This window comes from Semicossyphus pulcher, unplaced genomic scaffold, assembly GCF_022749685.1.
Source record: "Semicossyphus pulcher isolate SPU_LCO1_2020_fin unplaced genomic scaffold, fSemPul1.0.p SCAF_20, whole genome shotgun sequence".
NCBI classification, from domain to species: Eukaryota; Metazoa; Chordata; class Actinopteri; order Labriformes; family Labridae; genus Semicossyphus; species Semicossyphus pulcher.
In genome coordinates this window covers 18,955,237-18,980,221 of record NW_027211694.1, presented here as the reverse complement: position 1 = coordinate 18,980,221, position 24,985 = coordinate 18,955,237, and the positions used below count along the sequence as shown (strand labels likewise).

The following is a 24,985-nucleotide window of genomic DNA, read 5'->3' as shown; positions in this document are numbered from 1 at the left end:
CAGCCAGAGGGAAACTGGAAGCAGCCGTTAGTGAAATCACTAAAACACAGTGCACAGATGTGGCCCATAAATGTAAATCTCATTATGGCCTTGTAAAAACGTCCTGCATTTCCTCCATGTTATTCTGTTTAATCATTTTCCTCAAATCTTAAGAACCTCCAGCCAAAGCATTTTTCCATGTTCATGATTTGATTTAACACTTGCCCTTTATATCAGCAGTTCTGGCTGGCAACATCTCACTGTACGTCTCAACAAGTCAATAATTCTCCCACTCTCACGCCTGAACACCTCATTCAAATTTATACATTTTTGCTTCGATCTTATTAATGAAGCCAAAGACAGAGCGGCATCTCAGCTATGCCCTCAGTGTGTCAGTGAGATCTGATGCCAGAGCTTTGATCCAGACTGTGAATCTTTCCTCCCTCTGAAGCCGAAATAAAATCAGCGCCATCGGTAGGACTGAAGTCAAAGCAGCGCTTCAACAAGTTGAAAACGAGCAGGAAAACTGTTTCTGGCAAGCGTCGCTCACTTATTACCGAGTGACATTCAGATATCAAATACACAGCAGCAGGAGCTGGCAGTGAACTTTCAGCACTGCTTATTACTCCGCTCTGAGTGGAGAGTGCTGACCGGAGAGAGACACATCACGGTCAACCGTTTCATTCAGAAGGAGAAACTTGGTCAACAGACCAACCATACTAAAGCAGCAGAGTCATAAGTTTGACCCCTGCTGTAATTGGGTTCTTCCTGCTAATTCATGCCTAATGTGATCTCAGTTCTTGGCAGATTTTCAGATTCTTCACATCCTTAGAATCTGTACAACTTATCTGGACAATAAACCATAGAAATTGTTGGAGGTTGTGAAGATAGAATAAGAAAATACACATTTCTAACATGTTTTTATTTGCTTTTGCTATAAAGCATATCAAAAATATTGATCTAAAAGAATTGTGATTGTAGAAATAAGAACATCATATTTCTTAACGCACCAAAAGTTATTGGAAATATGTACATCTTTTTGTCTTAGCTATGATCATGTTTGTTATAGTTTTATATAACATCAATTTAAACTGTATTGCGCAAACAATCTTATACAGCCAGATCGTACCCACCCCCACGTAATGACGTCATCAACCAACGTAAAACATGATGATGCGAAAGAAGTCCGTTGGCTGCAACTTTAAGGAACGCTCCACCTTTAAATGTATATTTTTTAGAATTTTTAACCACTTTAGTAAAAGATTCATTTACTTAAGGTTTAAATGCCACAGATACAAGAAATTGCTATATTACTTCCTCATTAAATGATACAAAATGTCCAATCATTAGCGACAAAATCCAGATCTATAAATCATTTTAGTTGTCAGTGCAGAGAAAGTCTTTAAAGTGCCAAAACAGCTTAAAATGCCCAGGCAGCTAGGGGTCACAGTTGGTTATTTAACTGGATAATAAAGCTTAACACCTGATATTAGCAAACGTCCATCCAGCTTAAGTGTCTCTGAGCTCGACACTGAATCTGAACCAGCTCCAGTGAGCACATAGCTGCTGTGTAACTGGCTATGACCCTTGAACTCCCCGCATGAGTGCAAAATGAACATCCCCCCCCTCACCCCCCACAGTGATCACATTAAAAACCCACTACTGCATAGAAAAAAAAGACTAATTTTTTCTATTATACTCTGTCAGCAAAAAAAGCAGCACCAGGGAGGCGAGGGGAGTCTCTGTATCTAGTTGATGCAAGACAAGTCTCTCTGCCTGCTGCCTCTGACATCCACTACACCGCACTGCCTTAGATAAACTTTACAAAGCTGCAACGGCTGTTGCGACACGAGTGTGCTAGTCAGCATGTCGGTCAACTCTGCTGTGGGCCTCCTTTGCTCATCCACAGGTGAAATTTTCAGGGGAATAGATCATCCTAAAAAACTTTATGATAATAGCTCTAAATAATTTACTCCTTCACCTTGTTATCTGCAGAATGAGGTATCATGTACCTGCTAGTATTTAGAAACCACTTTCTGACATACGTTGTTGCCTTCTAAGAGTATTTTAGAGGCTCAACAAATCAGATCATCAGTTGACTTTCTGTGAGAGACACTTCTAGTCATCTCAAAACTAAGCCTGTGAGATGGAGACAAAAGGAGATTTCTGCATGTTTTTGTTCAACTAAGGCTTTGAGAGTTCACACACACATAAAGCCTAACAGAAAAACTTCACACATGTGCACCATAGCTGCTTCTACTTCCACACAATACCTAAACAACTGATTTTCCAGCCGTCAGAGCTCCCACGAAGACCATTTCACCAAAATACATGATCCCCTTCTTCAGAGAAAGGTATTTACTCAAATGTAAAGCTAGTTAAAAGCTGTTCGTAGCCGACATGGTACTCCGAAAGACCTCAGTTGACTTCAGCAGCACAGCAAAGCCTACATGGGGCTTAGGTGTTTCCTCCTGCAGCAGATGTGTCCATGGTTACCCTTAAACTTTGAGGAGATTCAAGTCTCAGAATTTAAACTGACTGCTACACTTACACCATGCAACAGCTTGCAATAAAAGTGAGCTTGGTTAAACTGCACAAATAATGAAGCCCCTCTTGTGATATCAACCAGGACATGCAGTACAGTATCAATGAGTCTACAACCGTTCCTCTGCTACAGAGGTGTAATCCCCTGCAGGCAGGTGCTAGTTATGGGAACAATAGTTGCATGATGTGGGGGTGGGGGGGGAGAAGGAGCACAGAGAAAGCAGCAACAACCAAAAACCACAAACGCCAGCTGTTGGGGAGAGCTGCATTTACACCAGACTCCCATCAATGGCAGCTGACTGTGTTGGGACTTGGAGGCTGAACGCTGAACACATTTCAGCACCCAGAGCAGCTCAGTTTTTAGAGCTACATCAAAACTCTACACCCTGTGGCACTACCATTTTCAGACTGTCATTAGTTTATGGCTTAGGGCTATTACAGACAAAATGCTTCTTAAGTGTTGTTCTCCAAAACTATGTGAGACTAAAACACATTAGATATATTTGGGAAGATATTTCTGTTATTAAAAGGCCTATCAGAGGGTTTAGTCTTGTGTGGAAGAGGCAAATGAGTCCATGTCTAGCATGTGAAGGCAAATGTACTCAATGTAGACCTTGCTCTTCTTGTCACAATATTGTACCAGTGCTGCTTTCTCGCAGAGGGGAGCACAGATCCTGCTGACTGCATCTTAACATTTGTAAACACTTCCCACATGCTACCTGAGAGGCAGAGAGCTGCATGACCATGCTACTTACCGAAGGTAGTACTGTTTTAAAGCAAATGCAGCGTTGGAACAACTCCTTGGAAAGTTAAACTCTTCCCCAAGTTCAATCCATTGGTTTTTGTCTGAGACCTGAAAAGGAAGAAAAAAGTTGGTTAGGAGATAAAACACAGGCAACAACAAAATAGTGTTGAGAATTACGGCTCTTTACAGACAGCAGGATTTTATGGCTCTGTTCCTTTCCAAGAGCCGTCATAAGATCCGAAGTGAGAGAGTGGTCGGACTCGTGAACGTGCCTGGACTATATTCTCCCGTGTCAAGACACGAAACCGCGGAATAATGTATGAACAATTTATCAACATCTTTGATTCGCCAATAATCTATGATACAACTCTGCATGACTACAGAGATGTCAACAACAAAAAAACACTTGGTGGAGGGTTACAGTGTTGCTCACCATCGGCACCATGTTGTGGTGACATGATTCCGCTGCATGTGACCTCTATAACCGAGTTGCAGTTGAAAAAAGCTGCCAGTGGTAAACTGGCATAAAGGGGAGTGGATCTAGGGCAGGCAGTGAAATTTGGGCATAACTATAAAAAGAACGTCTCGCACCTACAACTCGGTTCCCCATGTTTGCAACACAGAGCCGTTCAAAAGAATTGGATCGTTCGCAGACGTCACAACACTACAACAAAAAGAGCAGTTACACTTGCAACCATCGGGCCGCATTCACAAAGCATTCTTCGGAAAAAGCATTTCTTCGTAACTTAAGAAAATTTGATATTCCTGAATAAAGTTTCTAAGTTTTTTCCCCTAACTTTCTTCTTATGTTTCTTCTTAAGAAAAAACTTAAGAATACATGAGATTCTAAATTTCTTTTAAGTTTCTTCACAACTTTAAAATGACCCTACACATGTCTTAAAAAGCTAGCATTTAGTTAAACATTTATTTAGAATGTTTGCATGCCTTTATTGTTTTTGGTGTACATCTCAAATCTACTAAAGTTAAGCTAGACATTACATTACATTTTAATAAATTCAAATAACATTTTGGTCCTTTATAGTCAATAATGATGGGCCTAATTTACATACATAGGTCATCTCATCTAAGAAGTTTGTAAGTAAGAAAATAAATAAGTTCGTACAAAATAAGAATGTTCTTAAGAAAACAATAGTGAATTGCACTTAAGAACATTCTGAAGAACGTCCTACATTTTTTTCTTACAAATTTTCCCAGGTTTTATCTTGAGAATTCTTCTTCTTCTTTAGCAGACCTGCCGGATTCCCAAACATATTCATATGTTTGGGAATCCGGCAGGTCTGCTACAATGAGGCAATACCAGAATCAATAACTTTCCCAAACTAGTGAAAATAACTTAAAATATCGACAAATATACAATTATCTGGCAGAGCATTTAGTAAAGTAGTGTTTAATTGGCCAATTATACGTTTGTTACACGGACATATTTACATTTGACACATCTGTGAGTACAACTGCCTGACTCCCTTTAGGATACTATCATTACTGTTGAGGCTAGTTAGCACTACAGCTAACAAGCTAACTTGACTTTTCCATTTTGGCGTTAAAAGCTAACGAGGCTAACTCCAACGTCTAAAAACAAACGCATCAGCTCGCGGGGAACCGTTTAAATGTGGAGTAGGTTCAGCTACCGTTTACTGTATTCACTACATGGGCCTGTGAGGCCTACATTTTGTGACCAGCCATGAAGCCGAAGAAAGATGGCTATGGCGAGAAAGAAAAACGAAGCTTCCCCTGCGTGGAAACTGCCGGTAAAAAGCCCGGGCGAGACGCTGTGTCCTCAGCGGCGTGTCTCCAGGCCGGGCTCCGTGCCGATAATCGATGTTAAACGTGCCCGCTAATTTTGAGTCGCTCCAACTGCACTCTGACTCCGAGCGGTTGGACTCTCAATTCAAAGCACACAACAACACAAGCCACCACATTGCATAGGGATACATGGCAAACTAGCACAAGGCCAACACCGACCCACTAACGCTGTTCTGGAGGATTACACTTGTCCCGGGGAACCCACACGGAGTTGTGGAGCGGTCCACGGAGGAGTCCACACACAGCAGAGTGTGCAGGAAAAAACACTTTTAGTTCCCACTCACCTTAGCAAATCCACCTAAAGCGACGACTCTGATATAGAGAGCATTCAGATCCAGCTCTTTCCCACCCACGAAAGGAATCTTCTTAAACGGCGATCTAGGGGGATAACAGAAGAAATAAAGGCATATACGTTTAAATAACACTTTTGGTTTACTCACAGTCACATGCAATGAAGATTTAAAGTTACATTTCTTGGAAATAAAGACGCCCGAATCTCACCCTCTGCTTTGGTGAAATTGCCGCAGCTCGTCCAGGAAAGCCTGTCCTTTCCTTCGCTGATCTAGTAGATTTTTCCCCGTCGAATTTGCCATTGTTTTTGCATGCAAAAACGGTTAAACCCCACTTCAGTCGCTTCTTAAGACACCAAGGATCCCATACTCCGCCGGCGCTCAGTCATTCGCGAAGCTGAGTGTTTAAAAAGTTAAAGAAATAGCTGATAGCAAGAAGAGCGGCAGCTCGCTAATAAAGACTGATGCACACAGAAAGCAAGCCCGATTCAACCCCGGACTAAGTTCCAACGAACAGTCACAAATACGACCGATTTACCGGCAGATTAGAAACGCCATGGCTGGATGTGTAGAATAAATGCTTTTGGTCGCGGTTGTATTCGTTTGGAGTGGTTTGACAGTGTGTTACAGACGCAGCTCCGAGGCTATCGCACACACTGTAGAGCGGCAGAGGGATCCAGTTCTCAGACAAAAAGATGTGAAGGCCGCGGAGCCCGGCCTGCCATGCGTGCAGCGCCCTCTATGGCCATAGGCGGCACTGCACCGTCCAGAGCAGAGCGGGTGCTGGAACAATAGAGACTGTTTTCTTTTTTAGGGACCGTCTGACAACTCGTCTCTGTTTGGAAAACGGGTCAGGAGGTACTTGGAAATGTCCCGTGGGGGGAGGGGATAACACTAATTAACATAGCTCCCTTGTTATCTTAACCAGGCGTGTAATGGAGGGCAACCATACATTTTATACATTTATACTATTTTTCTAGACTAACGTAAAAGCCTAAGTATATTCATAACTGGCTTCAAAGAGAGTATCTTACCTCGCTGATTTGAATTAAGTGAAGATATGATATTTCCAAAAGAAATACAACTATAGTCATCCTATAACAAGTATTTGCACCAACACTGTAGGAAATAATTTAGTCTTTAAAGGTATCTTTAATTCCTAAAGATATAACTCCTTCAAATGTATATGAAAACAGATAAATACCTTTATGAATAAAGCGTACTGTGTTTCCTGCTGGACATTTTAAAGCAAATGTTTTTAAGAAAATTTCAGAGGCCTGAATACTTTCTTTTTTTTTGCCAAACAACATCTGTGGACATGTTAGATAGTGCCATGTTTTGTCCAAACGGTATTTTCATTGCATTTCTTGAATTAATCTGACATAGTTTTGTCTTAATTCATTGTGAATAATAATACTGAGCAACTGGAGGGGGAATTGTTAATAGGAAATTTGACAACAATAGATTTACTTTTTGGTCCGAGCATCATATGCTCAATTTGGCTAAGTTTGACATATGATGCAAGTTTTGGGGGCATTTCATTAAAAATACTCTGTATTGTGTCAATGCAATCAAATTCAATTGCAAAATTGCACCATACATTGTGATCATTATCTGTTTAATCCGTTATTAGTATTGAAAATAAATATGTATAGTTTTTGAGGGTTCAGCTATGATCACTCGTGTAATTGATTTTTTATAATGATGCAATTTGTTGCTGGGAACTTGTGGCTAACGTTGTGGTAAGCCGCCCCTATCCCTTGCTGCCCACTTCAAAACGACTTTTATCTCACGGGATGGTTGAAAATTACTCCTGATCCCTTCTCCCTGTAACTGCCAAGCGGATATCTTCTTGATGGGGTTACATTCAACCATTACACGTACCCCTTTGCTCAATGAAAAACCTGTCACAAAATGGCGGAGACGTACGTTAGCAGACCCCATTTTGAGGAATTGACACTAGACAGCGGAAAACTGCGTGTCCTTGCGTGTGGTTTTCAAAATAGTGCTCTTTTTTGGAAACAAACTGCGGCACACCCGAGTTCACCTCACGCCTGTTTGGACTCCCCACTCGTCATCCGAATTCTGGGCTAACGACTCGCTCGCGCACTAGCTTAGTAGCCTAGCATACGTTAGCTAACTCAGCTGTACTACGACAAACATGTTCTGGGCAGTTTGTGTTAATCCAATTAACAACTGGCATCTTACGTTAACATTTATTTCTGTTCGCCAGTATTAGTCAGTATGAACCACGCGGTTATTGGATAAGGATAAGTCGTTGTTGTAGATGACTCATGCGGTTGCTAACGCTAGCCCTACCACTGATATAAATGCGCGTGCCATATTCATACCCTTTATTAACAATGCTAGTAATGCTAACCAGTTTACCTGCGTCTCACTTTCAAACTTAATGGCAAATATTATATTTACATGTATATCGTTAGACGATTTAGCGATATGTGAGAGAAAACGTCGAGCATTTGTGAGAAGAGAACCGTCAAAGTAGTTATTTTGTGTTACTGTGACAATTGTTTCAGGCACTCTGGTGCCAAAGCTAACGGGCAGGTTAGCTACAGCACGTGCCAATTTTCGCGTTGAATTTGTACTTTAACGTCCACGTTTCTTATAATGTGATCTTTTGCAATCCAGCCAAATGGATATACTAGCGTTACATATTTTAGTCGATTTTGGTGTCAAGTTAGCTCATGTTAGTACAAGGCATGTTTGCATAATGACGTGCTAAAGGCGAAACCCATCTTTGTATCCCCATTTAGGTTCACAAGTTGATTCATACAGCATAATAAAACTGACGGTATTGTCACAAACAAACCATGTAAGAATCATTCTTGTTTATTGTTTGGTGACAGCCATTGCTACTGCTGCTTCTTGGATTTCCACTCAATTATTTTAATTCACTTGTAACGAATTGGCTGTTATTTTTCTACTATAAATGATGAGTGGGATTTAAGTTGAACATTTTTTAAAACATTTGGAGTGATGCGTGAAGTAATCAAGGAAAACAATGCTGTAACATTTGCTTTGCTACAATAGGGCTTTTCCTATATCAGGCATCAATAATAACCATTTTATTTGAATACAGATATTTAGTTTTGCATCAAACACTGAGTTGTGTAGTCTGTCTTATGGATGAATATGTAAGCATATTTACCCGGTTATTGTTTAAATTAAATTTTGATGTTACACTTGGTAGATAAATGATATTAAGGCTCATTGTCCCATATCATTGAACATTTTTTGCTTTGATAGGTGCTCAGTTACATGAGATATTAATTGTGCTTTTTTCAGACAGTACATTTTTTTTGACACAAGGATTTTCTGGTTGGATTGACTGTATAGTAATGTGATTAGGGTACAAAATAATGCAGATACTGTACACATTAGGGCGAGCATATGCCCATAATGTGTACAATTTTCTGATTTGAGATTTCAAGGTTTGGCCATTCATAAAAAGCTCTGCTGTGAAAATAGAAGGAAAGAAGGCCCGAAATTCAATAATTCTAGTGTAGAGGGAACTGTAAATAAAAAGGTGTATCTACTGACTTCCAGCTGATTATCTTAATTGGTGCCAAAGGCACCAGAGAAGTATTAGATGGAGCTTATTTTCAGGGGCATTTATTAATGCACTCATCTCTACAAGATTAACTGTAAATTAATTTGGCACTCATCAGATTATATCAGGAACTAATACTACAAAGGTGCATATTAAGGGAAATGTAAGCTTAAAATTTGTAAACAAAAAAACAGATTGAAATTCAGTTCAATCCCTGACATCTTCACAGCTGGCCATTTAAACTGCATATAAAAAGTGCTGAATGCTGTGCAGTGACTGAATGCGCACTTGAAGGCTGCTCGGTCAGTTATGCCATCACACGGAGGTCCTCATCTGATGTGACAGCCAGGCCTCTCATGGCATATGGTGCAAATGGGGCCAGTAAGCCCAAGCTGCCTCCAAGCCCCCAGACAAAAGATCCCAGTGGGAAGCTAACTGCTTGTAACGTCCTTACACCTCCCCGCTCCCTGTGGCCTCCTCGCCTCAGGATCAGGCGCTGTGTCTCTGAAGTAATGTTCAGTCATTTGGTGGAAAATGGCTCCATCTTCTGGCAGCCGGCCGTCACCTCTAAATGAGCAGATGGATACACCTCATTGCGTTAGGAACATATTGTACTTGGAGGGATCAGTTGAGAGATTTTAAACTGGATACAGTCACAGTTGGAGGATGATGCATGCTGGGAGATTAGGGGAGGGAGCAGTGGCATGATAGTGAGTGATCTAATACAGCTGGAAGTAATGCAGCAGACCTAGTACACTTGCACTGGAATTGTAATTGTATTGCAGCTATTTTAAATATATTTTTTAAGAAAATCAGTATAATATTACACTTGTCTGAGAATGTTATGAATTAAATATTGATTATAGTAAAAAAAAAAAATACATACACACATTACACATTTAAACATTTAAATACACATTTAGTTACACATTAAATGTATTTAATATTGTAAATAGGATTAGGAATGGATGTTTAACCTATCACAGGATGTATAATGTATAGTTTGCCTTTTATATAAATACAGATTTTTTAAAAGGATGTGGGAAATACATGTTGAAAAGCACTAAATCACTGAAACTGAATGAAGGTTTATAGGTGTCACATCTGTATATGGCTATTCAGCGCAGATGTGACACCTATAAACCTTCATCAATATAAAATTCCTGACAACTTTGAGACCCCAGGAAAAGTAGTTGCTAACTTGGTAGTAGCTAATGGGGATCCAAAAACAATAAAAAATCAATCAACTGAAGCCTCTAAAATTCAATGATCTTGGTTTTATTAAACATTGTACAACAGTTAGTTCCGACCAAGTAATCTGATTGGACAAGAACCATTCCATGAGTGCTGATATAGAGAACAACATCACTGGGACTTTACACTGCGTGTATCACTCCGCCTCAGCCACAACTGAATATTGTTAATTAATATTACAGCAGACTGTGTATGTCTACATTGATCAAGCTGGTACCTCTGAATCACACAGCAGACTCTTATTTCACTGGTTGATGATAGATTAAAACCTACAGATAAATGTACATGATAAAAAAACACAAAACAGCTTATCTGTGGTAACTTGTAGTCACAGAAAGCAGGAGAATGTTTGGGTTGCCTGGCAACAAAAGTCCAGTTTCAGTTAAGCTGTGAGACTAGTTGAGTTGGTGGAGCAAAAACTGTTGTTGACTTTTTTACTATTATCTGCAACGTGTATTACTGTTGTATAAAAGTAATATCACACTCAAGGTCATGATGTTGTACTGAATATCATCACGGCTGTGATTATCTGCAGTCAGTACAACATCACAAGTGTGATATTGCTTCATTTGCGGTATACAACTGCACGCCACAAATCCAACCCCTTTTTTACACCATTATCTTTTGTTGTGCTTTTGTATGCAGCATATTATATGTAATGTGCTCTCTTTGGACCCTGAGTCTGTTATATAGTTTGAATTTTATACCAAATGTAGTGACAATGTTAATACTCTCTACTCTGTATGTTGCAATGCCAAATTACGCAGCTGCTCTGGAGAGACAGTCAGCCTGCTCTCATGCAAAGCCGCTATAGAGATCCCTCTTGAGACAAAGCTCTGTATTCTGTGCATCTATCATGATCACGTTACACCTGCAAGGCAACACTTTTGATTAATATGTTCCTGCTTCAGGCTTGGAGAGTGATTGCGCTGAGGTGGAAAAGTAAACTCATATATCTGCGATGTGGCTTAATGAAATGTGTTTGGAGAAATTATCGCATAAATGCCCAGAAGGAAATAAATGAGGGAAATATGGGACACTTTTATAGAATTCCCAGAAAGTGATCTGGCTGAAGTTAATGAATTTCATTATAATGCAATGTATTATGTTATTTTAATCATGTTTTCCCTGAATATCTGATGTTGAGGGAGGGGGGATAGGGGGTTGTAATAATGTCAATGGTACATCCCCCTAAGACTGAAATCTTTCATCGCCACAAACCAATAAATATTATGTTAAAAGAAAATACAGTAAAAAAGTTAGAAAAACGAGACCATGCATGGCTACTTTAGATTTTATATTTAATATCACATGAGAGGGACTGCTGTTGTACTGAATATCAGCACGTCCTTGATTCGGTCATAGGCATGAAGCTGCAGCCTGAGGGCCAAAGTTATCACAGCAGTGCTGATATTCAGTAAAACAGCACTACATCTAGTGTGATATTGCTTTTATACAACAGTTATACAACCAGAATATACTGTTATAAAGATACGAGTAACAACAGATATGATGTTTTACTTACTAGCTCCACCAACACAACTAGTTCAGCAACCAACTGGAACTGGACTGTTGCTACACATAAACCTTTTCCTGTTTTGGTGGCCTGAGTGATTCTGAGGCACTACTTGATCAACCAAGACTCTGCTGTTATGTCAACTAATTGTATTCAAAACCCCTGAGGTGGAGTGATACACAGAGTGAAAAGTCCACTATATATGCACTCTATATCAGCCCTCATGGAAAACTGTTAAATAAAATAATATAATAAAACTACTTTTCACATTGCTTCTGCATTAAACCTGCAAACAGCTAAGTAGCAATTTTTTCACTATTCAAGTTCTGCTGCTTTTGTATAGTTTAATATTATTGCTATGTTGATGAATACCTATAGCACAGATAACAGGCAGTGTGCATTGTATTCTTGATCTGAATAGATAAAGTACATATTTACAACACCTTTCTACTAGAGGTATAACAGACTGATTTCTTCCTAAAATAATCCCATTTTATTAGTTAAATTAAAGATTAAACCTATTTTGTTCTGGTCAAGTTAACCTTAATAGTAATATACGACACAACCAATAAAATATCAGATGATGGACTCAAAAATGCACATCATTTAATGCCCAGTCCAGGTTCAATACATAGGTCATCTCAGCCAAAAGGGGCAGGCTAAGGTCATATAAAATCAGCCAATCAACGGGAAACAAGACACAGGTGAGTCTAATTAGGGCAGGGTTAACACATGAGACGCAGGGATCTGACAAGGGTAAGTATTTCAAAATAAAACAGCAAATAGCAACACAAAAAAAATGAAAACAAAAACATGACTTTAGTGAACTTGCCTGACCGTGTCAATACATTAAAAAGGCATTTTTAAAGTACTTTAAATTGTCTGCAATCAGGGTCAGTGAAATGAACCAGGAAGTGATAGTCTTTGCACTTGCATTGTGTACATCCAACTATTTCCATTGTATGTTTGCAAGTCAGTCCGAGGCAGTGGGCAGTGTGTTTCTTCTAGCTTCTAATTGGATGATGTGAAGAGACACAATCAATCATCTCTCTGCTGACGGGGGAATGTTTTCTGCACTCGCCTCGCCGTTGATAGCGTTATGTACAAGCAGCATTTGTGACCTCACAGCTTAAACAAGCACTTGAGTGGTCGAACTATGAATGAACTTTTCATTGAAGAAGAAGACATCTTGTATCAAGCTGTAAAACTTCTGAGAGTGCATTTATTTGCATATACTTACAGACTGAATGGAGGATTTATTTTGTGAGAGAGAGGGAGTAGGTGTATATGAAGATAATTTCTAAGCAGGCACAACATATTATTTAAAGCAGTGTATGTTTTGAAATATGTCTCCAGGGGATCATTACAGTGTAATTGTATATAGACATTAAACACCTGATATTTAATACTGATTTAATGTTGGGACCTTCAGGCCTGTCCTGTCTGTGTGGTGATGGTGACCTTTTTGTGACATCTCCACACTTCCACATCCCCTCCCCTCTTGTGGACAGTTTGTGTACTGCCTTTCTTCAGAGGACATTGTGGATCATCAACATTGTAACATGATAATGCTTTTTGCTTGAATTTACAGGAGCTTATTTGTAAGATTAAGTCGCATGAGACATTTAAAGACTAAGCATGGAAACGATACACCTTCAGATTTAAGTCCTATGAGAACAAAAGTATTTTTCTGAAAAGTTTCAATATTAAAGTTGCTGTCTTTTGGAAGCGAAGACAAACAATCAAATAATCAATCAGACCGTATTTGCATAGCTCACACACAAAGCAACAAATAGATCAATGGATAACAGATTAAAACAGGAACTAAGGAAATGCTGCCATGACCGTGAGGAAACACAAGAGACAGAATTAGAAAGACTGAAACTCTAACTGGGTACATACAGTACCTGCGTGTACACCGTATGTGCTTTTCCTTCTGTGACATGTCAACATGTCTGCAGTGTGTGTGTGTGTGTGTGTGTGTGTGTGTGTGTTTGTCCCTTTTCATCAGTAGGTGGCAGTTTTGTTTAACACTTAGAAGCCAGATCAGAGCAGGAGTAATCTGGAAGCCCATTCACACATCTTTAAAGCTTTTACTGTTAAAGACACTTATTGTTTATATTGGTAACGTGACATGTAAGCTGCAGTTGCTTGCAGGAATTTGGCCAAAATTCTTCTACTGAACTTTCAGCCTCCTAAAATATTTCCATAATTTACCATAAAAACAGAAAACATCTTTGTTTGCAAAGATCACTCAATGGAAATTCTGAGCACCTCCTACAAACACATTCACAATCTTTCCACCCATTGTCCACTACTATAATGCATCATGTGTGAATACGCTTACTATACTTTTATGGAAGTTGGTTTATTTTCAAGAGGAATTGGTATGAGGTTGCATGGTGGTGCAGTGGTTAGCGACGTTCCCCTCACTGGTTTGAGTCCAGGTTCGGACACAGGGGGTCTTTCTGTGTGCATGTTCTCCCCGTGCATGCGTGGGTTCGCTCCCGCAGTCCAAAGACATGCTCATTAGGTTCATTGGTGACTCTAAATTGCCCGTAGGTGTGGTCGTTAAAAGTTGTCTGTCTCTGTGTGTCAGCCCTGTGATTGACAGGCGATCAGTTTAGTAACCCCGCCTTTCACCCAAATCTTTCCATATCAAATGTACATAAATACACTTAAAAAAATGTGCATGTAGATAGCACTGAAGTGGGATAGAATGTGTGCCACAGCAGCAACTGTAAACACATCTTAGGCTAATAACATTAATAACCTTGCCAATATTGATGTTATCATCTCCAGCTGACCTTTGACCTCTATGTGATAACAGTTGCTTCACACTCTGGTGTGTATTCTTCACTTTTCTGGAATTCTCACACTTAATTCTAGTAGTTGAGTAGGAGTATGCACTGCTGTGATATCCTATGCAAGTTAATGAATGTTAGGGCCAAATGTTTAATGTGTTCTGTTTAATGTTTAACAGCAATTTGACTTGTTAGAACACGCAATGCATGAACGTCACTATGTATATATTGGTCCTGCTATAATTGCAGCAACAGAATTAAGTCATTAATGGTTTTGATTTGTAGGCATTGACGCCTGTGCTGTTTATCCCATAAAATGTCCTCATATCTGGTGTTTTATAGATTGACCATGTGTCCATTCAAGAAAGTTGGTTGTGAGAGTGATTTAAAAATCGATGCACTGCCAATAATACAATGTGAATTTAGGTTTAATTACACAAACGACTTTTGCTGCCATATTTGTTTGGTCTTCAGGGAGCTTTTAGATAAATCTTAGTTTCCCACTCATAACTATAACTTGGATGTTGATTGAACACTATTTGCAACAATAAATCAAACATGAAAAGAGCTCTTCCAAAGCCTGATAAACGGTCTATTGACATCCAATATCAGATTTTGATTATTGATTTTGCCACCCAAAAAACACAAAATAATTTAGTCTGATGTTTAAACTGTATGGAAACACATAACTTCAAATAAGTAACGTTTATTTAAACGTCACTTGCTGTCTCATGTTGGGAATGGGTGCACATAAAGCAATACATGCAGGAATAATTTTTGTGTGCAGCCAATACCAGAAAAAGGTTTCAAAGCATTCCTCAGGGTTCCTGCATATATTCATAAAGTATGGGAAGTATGGGTTTTGTTTTTATTCCTTACAGGTTTGTATAAGTATGGAGACAAAAAAAGGAAAGAGAGCACAGGAAGATATTTGTGATTCCAGAGTAATGTCCCTGTTCTGTTTTATTTGAAATTGCATGCAGACAAAGCATCAGGAATAACCAATTATTAAGCTTATCTGAACATTTTTCAATAATGTAGTTATCAGATCAGAAGTAAACATCTCTTCTTCAGGGCTGTTTTTATTGTTGTTTCTATGGATTCAGTGAATAAAGTCTGCACAGACACCGTGTACATTACATTATTTAACTTTTTCAACTCATTTTTGCTTATAATTTACAAAAGAGACAAAATAATCTTATGGAAACAATAATAATTTACAATTTCTTCAATGTGTTAAGAAAACTAATTGATAGCTTCAGTTCGTTAACTTCCTGTTTGAGCAGAGAGCTTTGACTAATGTCTTTATTTAGACTGCAACATTAAAGCACATAGTCTGAATATAACATGTCAACATTTGGGTTTTAAAACCATTTATTTGCACAATAAACACCTAGATTTTTGTACTCTGATTTAATATTTGGTCTGAAAGTCTGTTAATGTCTGGAACTTTGAGTTGGAACCTTGAAATGGAGCCTCTACTGTATCAACAGGACTCAAATTGTGTTCATGCATTATCAAATCTTGTATTAACAGCTGCATTTTTGGTTTGCTTTTTATCAAGAATCCACCCAAATCTGTTGTTTAAAAAAGACCCTTTATCTAACAGACTGTTACTGATTAGCAGCTTATCAGGCCTGTGAGTTTGCAGAGGTTCAACACTGTGTTTGCAGAAGAAAAGCAGCAGTTCACTTAACCAGCACACAGGGCAAATGTTTAATCTGCCCACCAATGCAGTAATCCAACACTAAAGTACCAGGAATATTATAAAAGAAAAACAAGCTAAGGTTTCCATCCTTCACAATAAAAGTTTCAGTTAATTGCGTGTGTGATATTGTGTGTGTCAGAACAATATCCAGTTTCAGGGAGCTTAAAGGGGTCAGCTGGCAGGAGGAGAGCTCGGCAGCTGGAGGCTGGCTGTTTCCTGAAGTATTTATAACAAAAAAATGTTGAAGAGGAGGCTGCCATGGTTTCATGCACAATGGTGAGGGTGCGGCTGAAACTCAACACAAACCTGTCCTATCCCCTCATGAGACGGGGCAGCCCCGAAAGCCCCTGAAGAGGAGAGAGAGCTGGATGTAAAGGGACTCATGCTCCTCTTTGTTCAACAGGAAGTAGGCCAGTGTTGTCGGTGTCTTAGTAATATTTTATGTACAACATATTTCTGTCTCTATATTCAGGGGTCCCAAAGATACAAGCTGTGGTGATGCTGGTTTAAATCAAATGTTACTTTAGCTGCCGTTTTTACAGACCTGAAAGAACCAACTTTTCCAAATTTTGGCCCACTCCCTTTTCTGACTTTCCTCTCTTTTCCCAGCTTGTCAATAGTTGATATAACAACTGACTTGCATCGCCTTGCATGCACAACTATTAACAAAAATCCTGTTAAAAGGCTTTAAAAGTGGGCTGAAATCTCAATTAACCCCTGTATCGTGCTGACTTTCGCTTTGAAACGAACTTCTGTTCGTTTCAGTTTCTATTTTGACCTTTTTCAAACCAAATGTATAGAAAAGCTTTCCATTTTAAACCTCTTGTTTGCCACAAGCTGAACATACACATATGAAGGACACATATTACACAAATCAGCAGAAAGCAGTGGTATAGGAAGGAAATATTTAAAGTTATATGTTATTTGGGCAAATGGCCCAGAAAGACGTGCAGTAGGGTGAGACGTGCAGCTAACATGGGCCAGTTTTTGGTAAATGATCTATTAGACCATCAAATAAACCATGCATGAGATGTTATGAGAGGGGGAAACTGCCTTTGGACCGGAGCTTGATGAGACTGGCCAGTTCCTTCTCAGCATCCTCTGCCAGGTATGCTTTCCTTCCAGATCTAGAGCCAGCTACTTTGCCGCTAATGCGCCTTTGCAAAGTGGACTTTGGAATATTCAGAGCTCTTGCTAAAAAGTGTCTGCCCTCTCTCTGCTATCTCATTGTCAATAATAGCACTCCCCACTCTGCCCTTTCTCCACTGGTTGTATTGTAATCCCTTGCCTGTATTTTTCTCATCAAGAAAGTAGTTGGACTCCTTTTATCAATCCAACTACTGATCAGAGTAGTAAAAGACTGCATAATATAATGTAAAAAGGGAAATATAAAAACTAATCCCTGTGGTTTCTCTCCTATCTCACTCACAAACCTTCCAACAACTTTATTCTTTGATTTATGGTGTCCTTATAGCTTTAATTGGGTACTTACAGTCAATCGCTGTGAATGGGTTTTCATCATTCAGTAAAATGACCCAGGTGCGTCTGTAGCCCCGCCTCCAGCGCGCCGAGCGCTCTGATTGGCTGGTTCGAACAGCGCTGCCCACAAACACTCAGCAGTGGAGAACATGAGTAACACCCGATAACTGGAGGACCAACTGAAGATTTCCACAAGGAACAACGCTTTTAACTCAAGACAAACTGCCTGGACTTTCTGCCTGAGGACTCTGTACCCTTAACTGTTGCTGGTAAGTCTAAAACTTTATCTCAGAGGGGAAATGAGAGATTATGTGAAAGCTTTCGCTTGTGCTGTGCAGAGTTTTTCTCCTATTTCTCCCCAAAATCCATGAGGGAGCCTCGTGGAAGCTGTACTGAAATACTGAAAATACCATTATCTTGTCAAAACAAATGTCGAGTAGGTTTAAGTCTCTAAAATATAGCGACTTGTCCGGGCAAGCTTCCAGGAGTTAAGAAACAACGCGATATTTGAAGTACAACTGAAGTTATGAATGAGATTTTTTTCAACTTTTCAAAACCAATAATCAAGTTTGAAAGCCAATAGCATATTTGCAAAAATATATAATGTTGTCTTTTAGTTTTCTATATGTTTTTTTACTGTGTATTGTATTGTTTCCATTAACTATTTCACAGTATTGGATCAATTTATGTTTTTATTAAACTATATTTTACGTGCCATTCACTTTCATCATAGTGTCTCAATGTTTCATCATAATTATGCAAAACTGTTAAATAGACGTTGCTCTTTTCTTTTCACTCGAGCCACACTCGCATATAAACAAGGCTACACCCTAAACCAATTAACGTCCCCGCTGTGTACAGATTCACTCTTACATAATGGCAGGTAATTGACATTGACGGACCTGTGCGTGCTGGCGTTCATTGTGAAACAACAGCTCCCAATTTGGAGCATGCACACAATCATCCTTGATTGGCAGGTGGGAATAAATAGCTAAGAGGATCAGTAGTTTAGTGGTGCATATGTAAGGAGGGAGAGAGTGTCTCTTGAGGAGTTGCATGGGGGTAATGTAGGATTAGGTGAATGTTGTGTTTGTGATGAGATCATTAGGAGGAGCAGGTTTGGTGGATGGTAACGCCCTTTCTTCTAAGACAAAAAGAAACTCATGCTTCTGTTTTTGGATCAATGTTTTACCCTGCTGGTGTACCTGTTTGAGGCAGAGTGATAGGGGATTGTTTCAGATCAATACCAATTTTTAAGGGCATAGAGTCAATTTTGGATTTTCGCACTGACTGATTGCCCTTTTGAAAGTACTCAGAAAGTTGCTTTCCTAAGCAAATAACTTTTTGAAAACCACTATCATACATTGTTAAATCTCTATTTACTGATTCTACATAAAAATGTTGAATGTGTACACGCAGGACCGGACCGGTATCAGAATTGTTCTGATTCCTGTTTGTTGTCCATTTGTAGTTGGAGTAGTATTGACCAATCACGTATTAGCAGGCGTCCCCCATAAAGACATCCCGGCTCCCTTCTGAGAACAATTTATTAATCTCTGTTAACAGATATCTGCATGCAGGTTCAGCTAACAATACATTCTAGATTAAAAATTTAGTAGTGCTACTTAGTCCCGACCTCCTCGAATGCATCGGAAATGATCGATTGAACCTCTATTTACAAAATGAGCATTTAAAAGTCGCTTGAATTTCACTCTCTTTTAATCTGAACACACGGTCGCTTCTCAAGTTGCTAACTGAGCTTTAAACAATTCAGCGCACAGAAAAAGTCTTGGCTGGAAGTTCTGTGTTGCTAACCGCCGGCGACACCGGAAATACAGAGAAGTTGGCCATCGTTCCCAGAGGCTATATCGTCGTCAGATGAGAGCTGATGGTTCCGAGATTGTAAACTGCCAAACAATTCTAAAACGTCTGCTCAGCTGTAACGCTCTGCTACGTGTGCTGCACACTGCAATGAGAGAATTGTAAACTATTGTAGTGGACTGTGAACTATGTTGACACCATTTCTTAATCACACCAAGCTTTGTTTGCTGCATTATATGTTCAGTTAAATAATTATATCAGAAAACGTATAAGCCAATACCGATATCGTTCATCAGCCTCATATCGGCTTAACAATATATCGGTCTGGCTCTAGTACCCATTGTGTCTGGACTGATATGTTGATATGAAGTCTTTTACTTGTGACAGTCCTGGTTTCCTGTTGGAGGAAAAGGATGAAGTAAAGGTTTGGCAGGTGCTTCCTCACACCAGGAAAAGATCATTTCACATGCTGCCCCTCAAACGCTGGTGATGAGATAATGGTCATGTTTATTTTTGTCGTCTCAACAAGTTTTATGTACTTGACCTTGTGATGCAGCATCAGGCTAAGCGGCCTTTTCCTTTCTTTTCATTCATTCATATTAGAGATTTAGGCGGTGATTCAGAGCCTTAAAAAAGGTTAGTAGTGATACATTTTTCCACTATGAGTTGTTAACTGAGGACTTGAGAAAACAGGAAGAGGCTGAATGAGAGCAGGCGTGTCATTATTATTCATCCTCACATGCTGTTCATGAAAAATTTACTACATGTAATTTCCCTCACAGTTAAATATCTAATGAGGATCACATCCCATAAATTCCAACCTCTCTATTGATCCGAACATCAATCAGCTGATTGGTGGGCTGCTGGTTTGACCCTGCTCAGCTGTTTCAAATTGCTTTAAGATCAGGGTTAGTGGTCAGTTACATTCTTTCTTTAAAGCTGCACTAAGCTGGATGTTTATGTGAAAACACACCAGTCTTATCAGCCGAAATCACACAGTGATGCTACAACATGGTGCATGTCAACCCCAGTAACTGAGACACTGTTCTTACTCATATTTGCCTCTAGTAAAATCAACTTGCCTAATAATTAAAGCTTTACCAATCAATGTTTTATGAACTATGGGAATAAATGACTTCCTGTAATGTGACCTTTGTCACGCCAATGCACAGAGAGTCATTGCCACACTTTACAGGTCGCCTCAGTCCTGTGGAACGTTTTAGTGTCTATAAGCACTTTGTTTTGATTTTACAGCCCAAGTCGGATATTTCAACGTAGGAGTTCACAAAAAAGAGAGCTAAATGACGACTTATATGATTTTCTCATGATACGATTTTCTAATTATTACAGAGAAATAAGATTGAAGTCAAATTATGAATAAATATTCATTTAAGTTCTCTGACTATAAAAATGCAAATTAATATAAAAATATTTTTTCTTGTTTATAATGCTAAATCCTTCTTAATTTTGAGGTTGTATAGTCACTGAAAAAACCCCCAGATTTTTTTCATTATAAAAGCAACGCTGATAATATCTTGCTGAAATACCTTTTTTAAAGAAAATATTTAAAATAAAAAGAGAATTTTAAAATTGTTAACTGTTACCTTCTCACCTCGCCCCAACACCCCCGATTTGAAACAAATCCTCAAAATCTTCACCTGCTGCCGCCATGACTGTATTCAGTTACAGACGCAAGAGACGTAATGACGTTTAACACGAGAAACCAAAAGCACATAGCGCAAGGAGTATTACAATAATCATTCATTGATTTGATTTGTCCCTTTTATATGTATCGATATTTTATTGTATTGCGAGGTATTGTAACTAAAAAATACCATGTTGCCAAAAGTTAGACTCGGCTGGATGTGTAATAGGTAACCGTTTGCTGAAACATTTGATATAACGTTTCATTGTAGAGATGTTCCAATACCATTTCAATTCCTAGACTTATTGGCAGATACTGAGTACTTCACCAATACAAGTGCGATGTAAGAAAATATTGGCGGAAACACTGATTACTGACATTTTGCTCGCTTTGACTAACATTATGCTCTTTGCTGGCACCACTCTGTTATTGTCACAAAACAATGTATCTAAAACCAATTGATTTTTTCGGGGGCTGATTGGTTAGGTTGACTGACATAGTTCCCGATACCTCATACTGCATGCCAGGCAGTAATGGAAGCCACCGATACAGGTATTGGTATCTTAACAAACTTAATTTGTTGCCCCCAAGTGGCCAAAAGTATTATTGCAAGTGGACAATAAACCTTGTCACGCTCCCTTTGCAGCTGTTGGGAGCTGCAATGTCCTGTGTATAAAGTAAGTAGTTTGACTTTGGGCAGCAACCCTTTAAAGTCTATCCAGTTACGAGCCTGGGTTCACTGTGTCAAACTAAAGGCGTCATCGTTATGTTGTTGTCCTGTTAGCCTGTATAATGATCCGTCACCAGATCACTGGCAAAACAATACGTCACTGTGTTTGAGACAAAGCTGTCTGTGCGCAGCTCTCAGTGAATGAGCGCACACACGAGTAGCAACCCCGATTCCAGCTATCTCCATAATCACCATCTGCTTGATGTTTGGCATCAGGCCTCGCAGTGTGGGCCTGCCAGGGGTCCAGAAAGTTAAGACCGGGGTGCACTTGGATGCACACCCACACACACACACACCACCAGATGAGACAAAGCAGGCTTAATGAGTTAAAAATGCACGTGGGCACATATGGGCTGTGATGCTGCGTGTGTGGACACAATGGAGATGATAATGAAATCTTGGATTAGCCCTCATGTATTTAGGGTACAGCTTACAGGAGGGGACTGGTGACGGGTGGGTGTGGTTGGTCATGGGTAAGTGTGTGTGTGAAAGAGGTTTGATATTCTGTAGGTGGGTAAATGTAAATACTGTGAAGAGTTGCACAGTAAGTGTTGACATCTTGCATCAATTATAGATAGTGGTATGGATGTGAGATAAAGAAGATTTGCTGCAGTGAGAGTGAATCAATTCACTGTCGTTTCCTCTTATGCCGGGATCAGACGACACAAATTTGTACACGATTTCATAGTGGCCGTCAAATTCCAGCGTAGTGCCCGATTATGAATGTTGGGAACGCTGAACGGACGTGTAATGTAGCATAATTAAAGAACAGCCATGCTACGTCTGGGACGCTCCATGACACCCCGAACCAGAAATCTAGCATGTCAGAATTTCTTGCCTTTTCCTGCCGAGTTTGACATCTCGTACGACGTGTTCCCTGACGTTGACAGAGTGCTTTCTTGTCCCGCCTCCCTGATGACCTTTGCACTCGCGCAGGGTGGTGAGCGGTGATTGGTCGGGGTCATACTTGTAGTGCTGCCAGTCTCCTGACCAAGACACAGTACGACTTAATGCCACTGTGACTGATTAACTGGATGTTTCTTATTTATTTATTAATTGACTGTATAGTGAAAATGAATGCTTCGGGGGCAACTAGAGCATAATTTGAAAAGCTCACCAAGCTGCTGTTGTTGCATTTGGAGTGAGTGCCTTCATTGCATGATACCCTTGTCTTTTAGGGCGTGTATATTTGTCTCTACTCATTGAAAATCCAAAGCAGATTTCTCCCACCAAATCTTGGTCCTGTTAAGGCTGATTAAGGTGAAAGGTTTTTCAATCCTAATACCCCCTCCCCACACACACGTACACTAACTAGGATTATTGTATGACAAACAAACGTCGCTAATTAGTCTGAGCTGAACGACCCTTGACCTCTCAGGTCCTTGGCCTGACCTTCTATGAAGACTTGGGAAGGGGTGACGCGACTGTGTGTGTGGCTATAGAGGCTTATCTGAAGTGGCTGAAAAAGCCTGTTAGATGGCAAAGCTGGGGTCCTGCTTGGGCTCTGTTAGTGCTATAGGTAAAGAAAATAGGAGATGACCTAATATAAAGTCAGTAAAGGAGGAGCCCAGCCAGGCTTCACTGTCTCTATTTACTTATTAGTAGACTTGCATTACGAAGGCCTGGCAGTTTCTGGCTGCTTAACAAATGTCATGCCTCCAATCAAATGATTTTGCAGCCGTTAACAGCTTCACGACAAAGTTAATTAATTTAACGATGTCCCATCTGTTACAAAACGTCTTCAATAACAGCTGAGGAAAGAGCAACGGTCGTCTAGGCTGTGCAGTGCGCTCAGGTATTTCCAACTGCCGCCTGTGCTGCGACTGAATCAGTTCTGTCACTGCAGTTAGTCCACCTTTTGTGTGTGTGTGAGGTCAGCAGAATCGCCTCAGTGTGGGCATCTCGCCAGGTCTGCTGCAGCTTAAAGGATGCAGTGCCTCTGTGTCGGTCACTGCTGATTGACTCAGCCAGCTGATCGCTGACATCATGTAGGGGATTTTTTTTAAAATGAGGAAGAAGACTGCACATTTATTTTAATCATTTTCCGTTTTCAGACTTATTAATGTGCTCGGTCACAGTGAATAGTCTGAGGAGGAGGTGTCTCCTAAGTGTAGGTTGCAGGGACATGGTGAGCTCCTCAGTTAAGGTCTGTATGTTGCAAACAAACCAGTGCATATGATGTGTCATCTGACTGCACTCACACAGAGACCATTCAGTTATACTGGTCAGCCAAGGCTGGAGAAAATGCCCCAGAGCAGATTGGATTTCTCCTCTTGTAGCTCATGTTAAACATTTAGTTTGTTGCTGTTTCAAGTTCGAAATGTTGCTGTGAATATCTTCATCGCCTCATCGCTGTTTGGTTCGCCTCTTGTGAAAGACCTTTGAGGAACACGGTGACGTTTCAAAGGGGAACTGTATATTTTTTAAACCTTTGTCCCATGTGTATATATTTTGGGGTTGAATTATGTATAGGTACAAAACATAAAGAATATCTTTAGTGATCTCTTTAGCATGCTGGTGAGACACTGTTACAAAAAGAAGCACTTTTAATGGGCGTACTTTGATGGGTCACATTTAGCTCGTAGGATTACATTGCGCCTTTTACAGTTGACAGGCTCAGGTTGTTGTTCTAAGTATCGTACAACCACAGACCTTTCTGTGAAGGAATGAGATTCTTTTCAGGGGCGGCTGTGGCTCAGTGGAAGAGTCAGTGATCGGTGGTTCGATCTCCAGCTCCTGAAGTCGACATGTTGAAGTGACCTTGGGCAAGACACTGAATCCTAAATTGATCTCGTAGCCATCGTAGAATGAATGAGCCTGAATGGTTAAATCCTGATTGGAGATCGGCACTTTGCATAGAAGCTTCAACCAACAGTGTGAGTTAGATGGGACATGTTGTGTAAAAGTGGCCTGAAGGAGACAGGAAATGCGCTATATAAGTGCAGTACATACACCATGTGTTGAAACCAGCAGTTGCATCACTCTCTTCAAAGCCACCAGACTCCACTGACAAAGCCAGTTATTGTAAAAACACTGTTTTTGTCAATGGAGTCTGGTGGCTTTGAAGAAAGGGAT

General features: G+C 39.9%; 2 protein-coding genes across 2 annotated transcripts in view; one reads left to right on the top strand and one right to left on the bottom strand.

Annotated features, from left to right (window-relative positions):
• arid2 (AT-rich interactive domain 2) overlaps positions 1-6,052 on the bottom strand; it is a 40,550-nt gene extending 34,498 nt beyond the window's left edge. The window contains exons 1-3 of the mRNA XM_069671462.1: positions 5,594-6,052; positions 5,377-5,470; positions 3,279-3,376 (exon numbers count right to left, since the gene is read on the bottom strand). Coding sequence (XP_069527563.1) covers positions 3,279-3,376; positions 5,377-5,470; positions 5,594-5,685 — 284 coding nt within the window. The 5' untranslated portion in view covers positions 5,686-6,052. The remainder of the gene's footprint in view (positions 1-3,278; positions 3,377-5,376; positions 5,471-5,593) is intronic.
• An 11,843-nt stretch (positions 6,053-17,895) lies between these two features.
• The window catches only part of gas2l3 (growth arrest-specific 2 like 3), a 36,781-nt gene continuing 29,691 nt past the window's right edge, over positions 17,896-24,985 (top strand). Inside the window, exon 1 of the mRNA XM_069671116.1 lies at positions 17,896-17,983. The gene's annotated coding sequence lies outside the window, so the exon portion shown is untranslated. The remainder of the gene's footprint in view (positions 17,984-24,985) is intronic.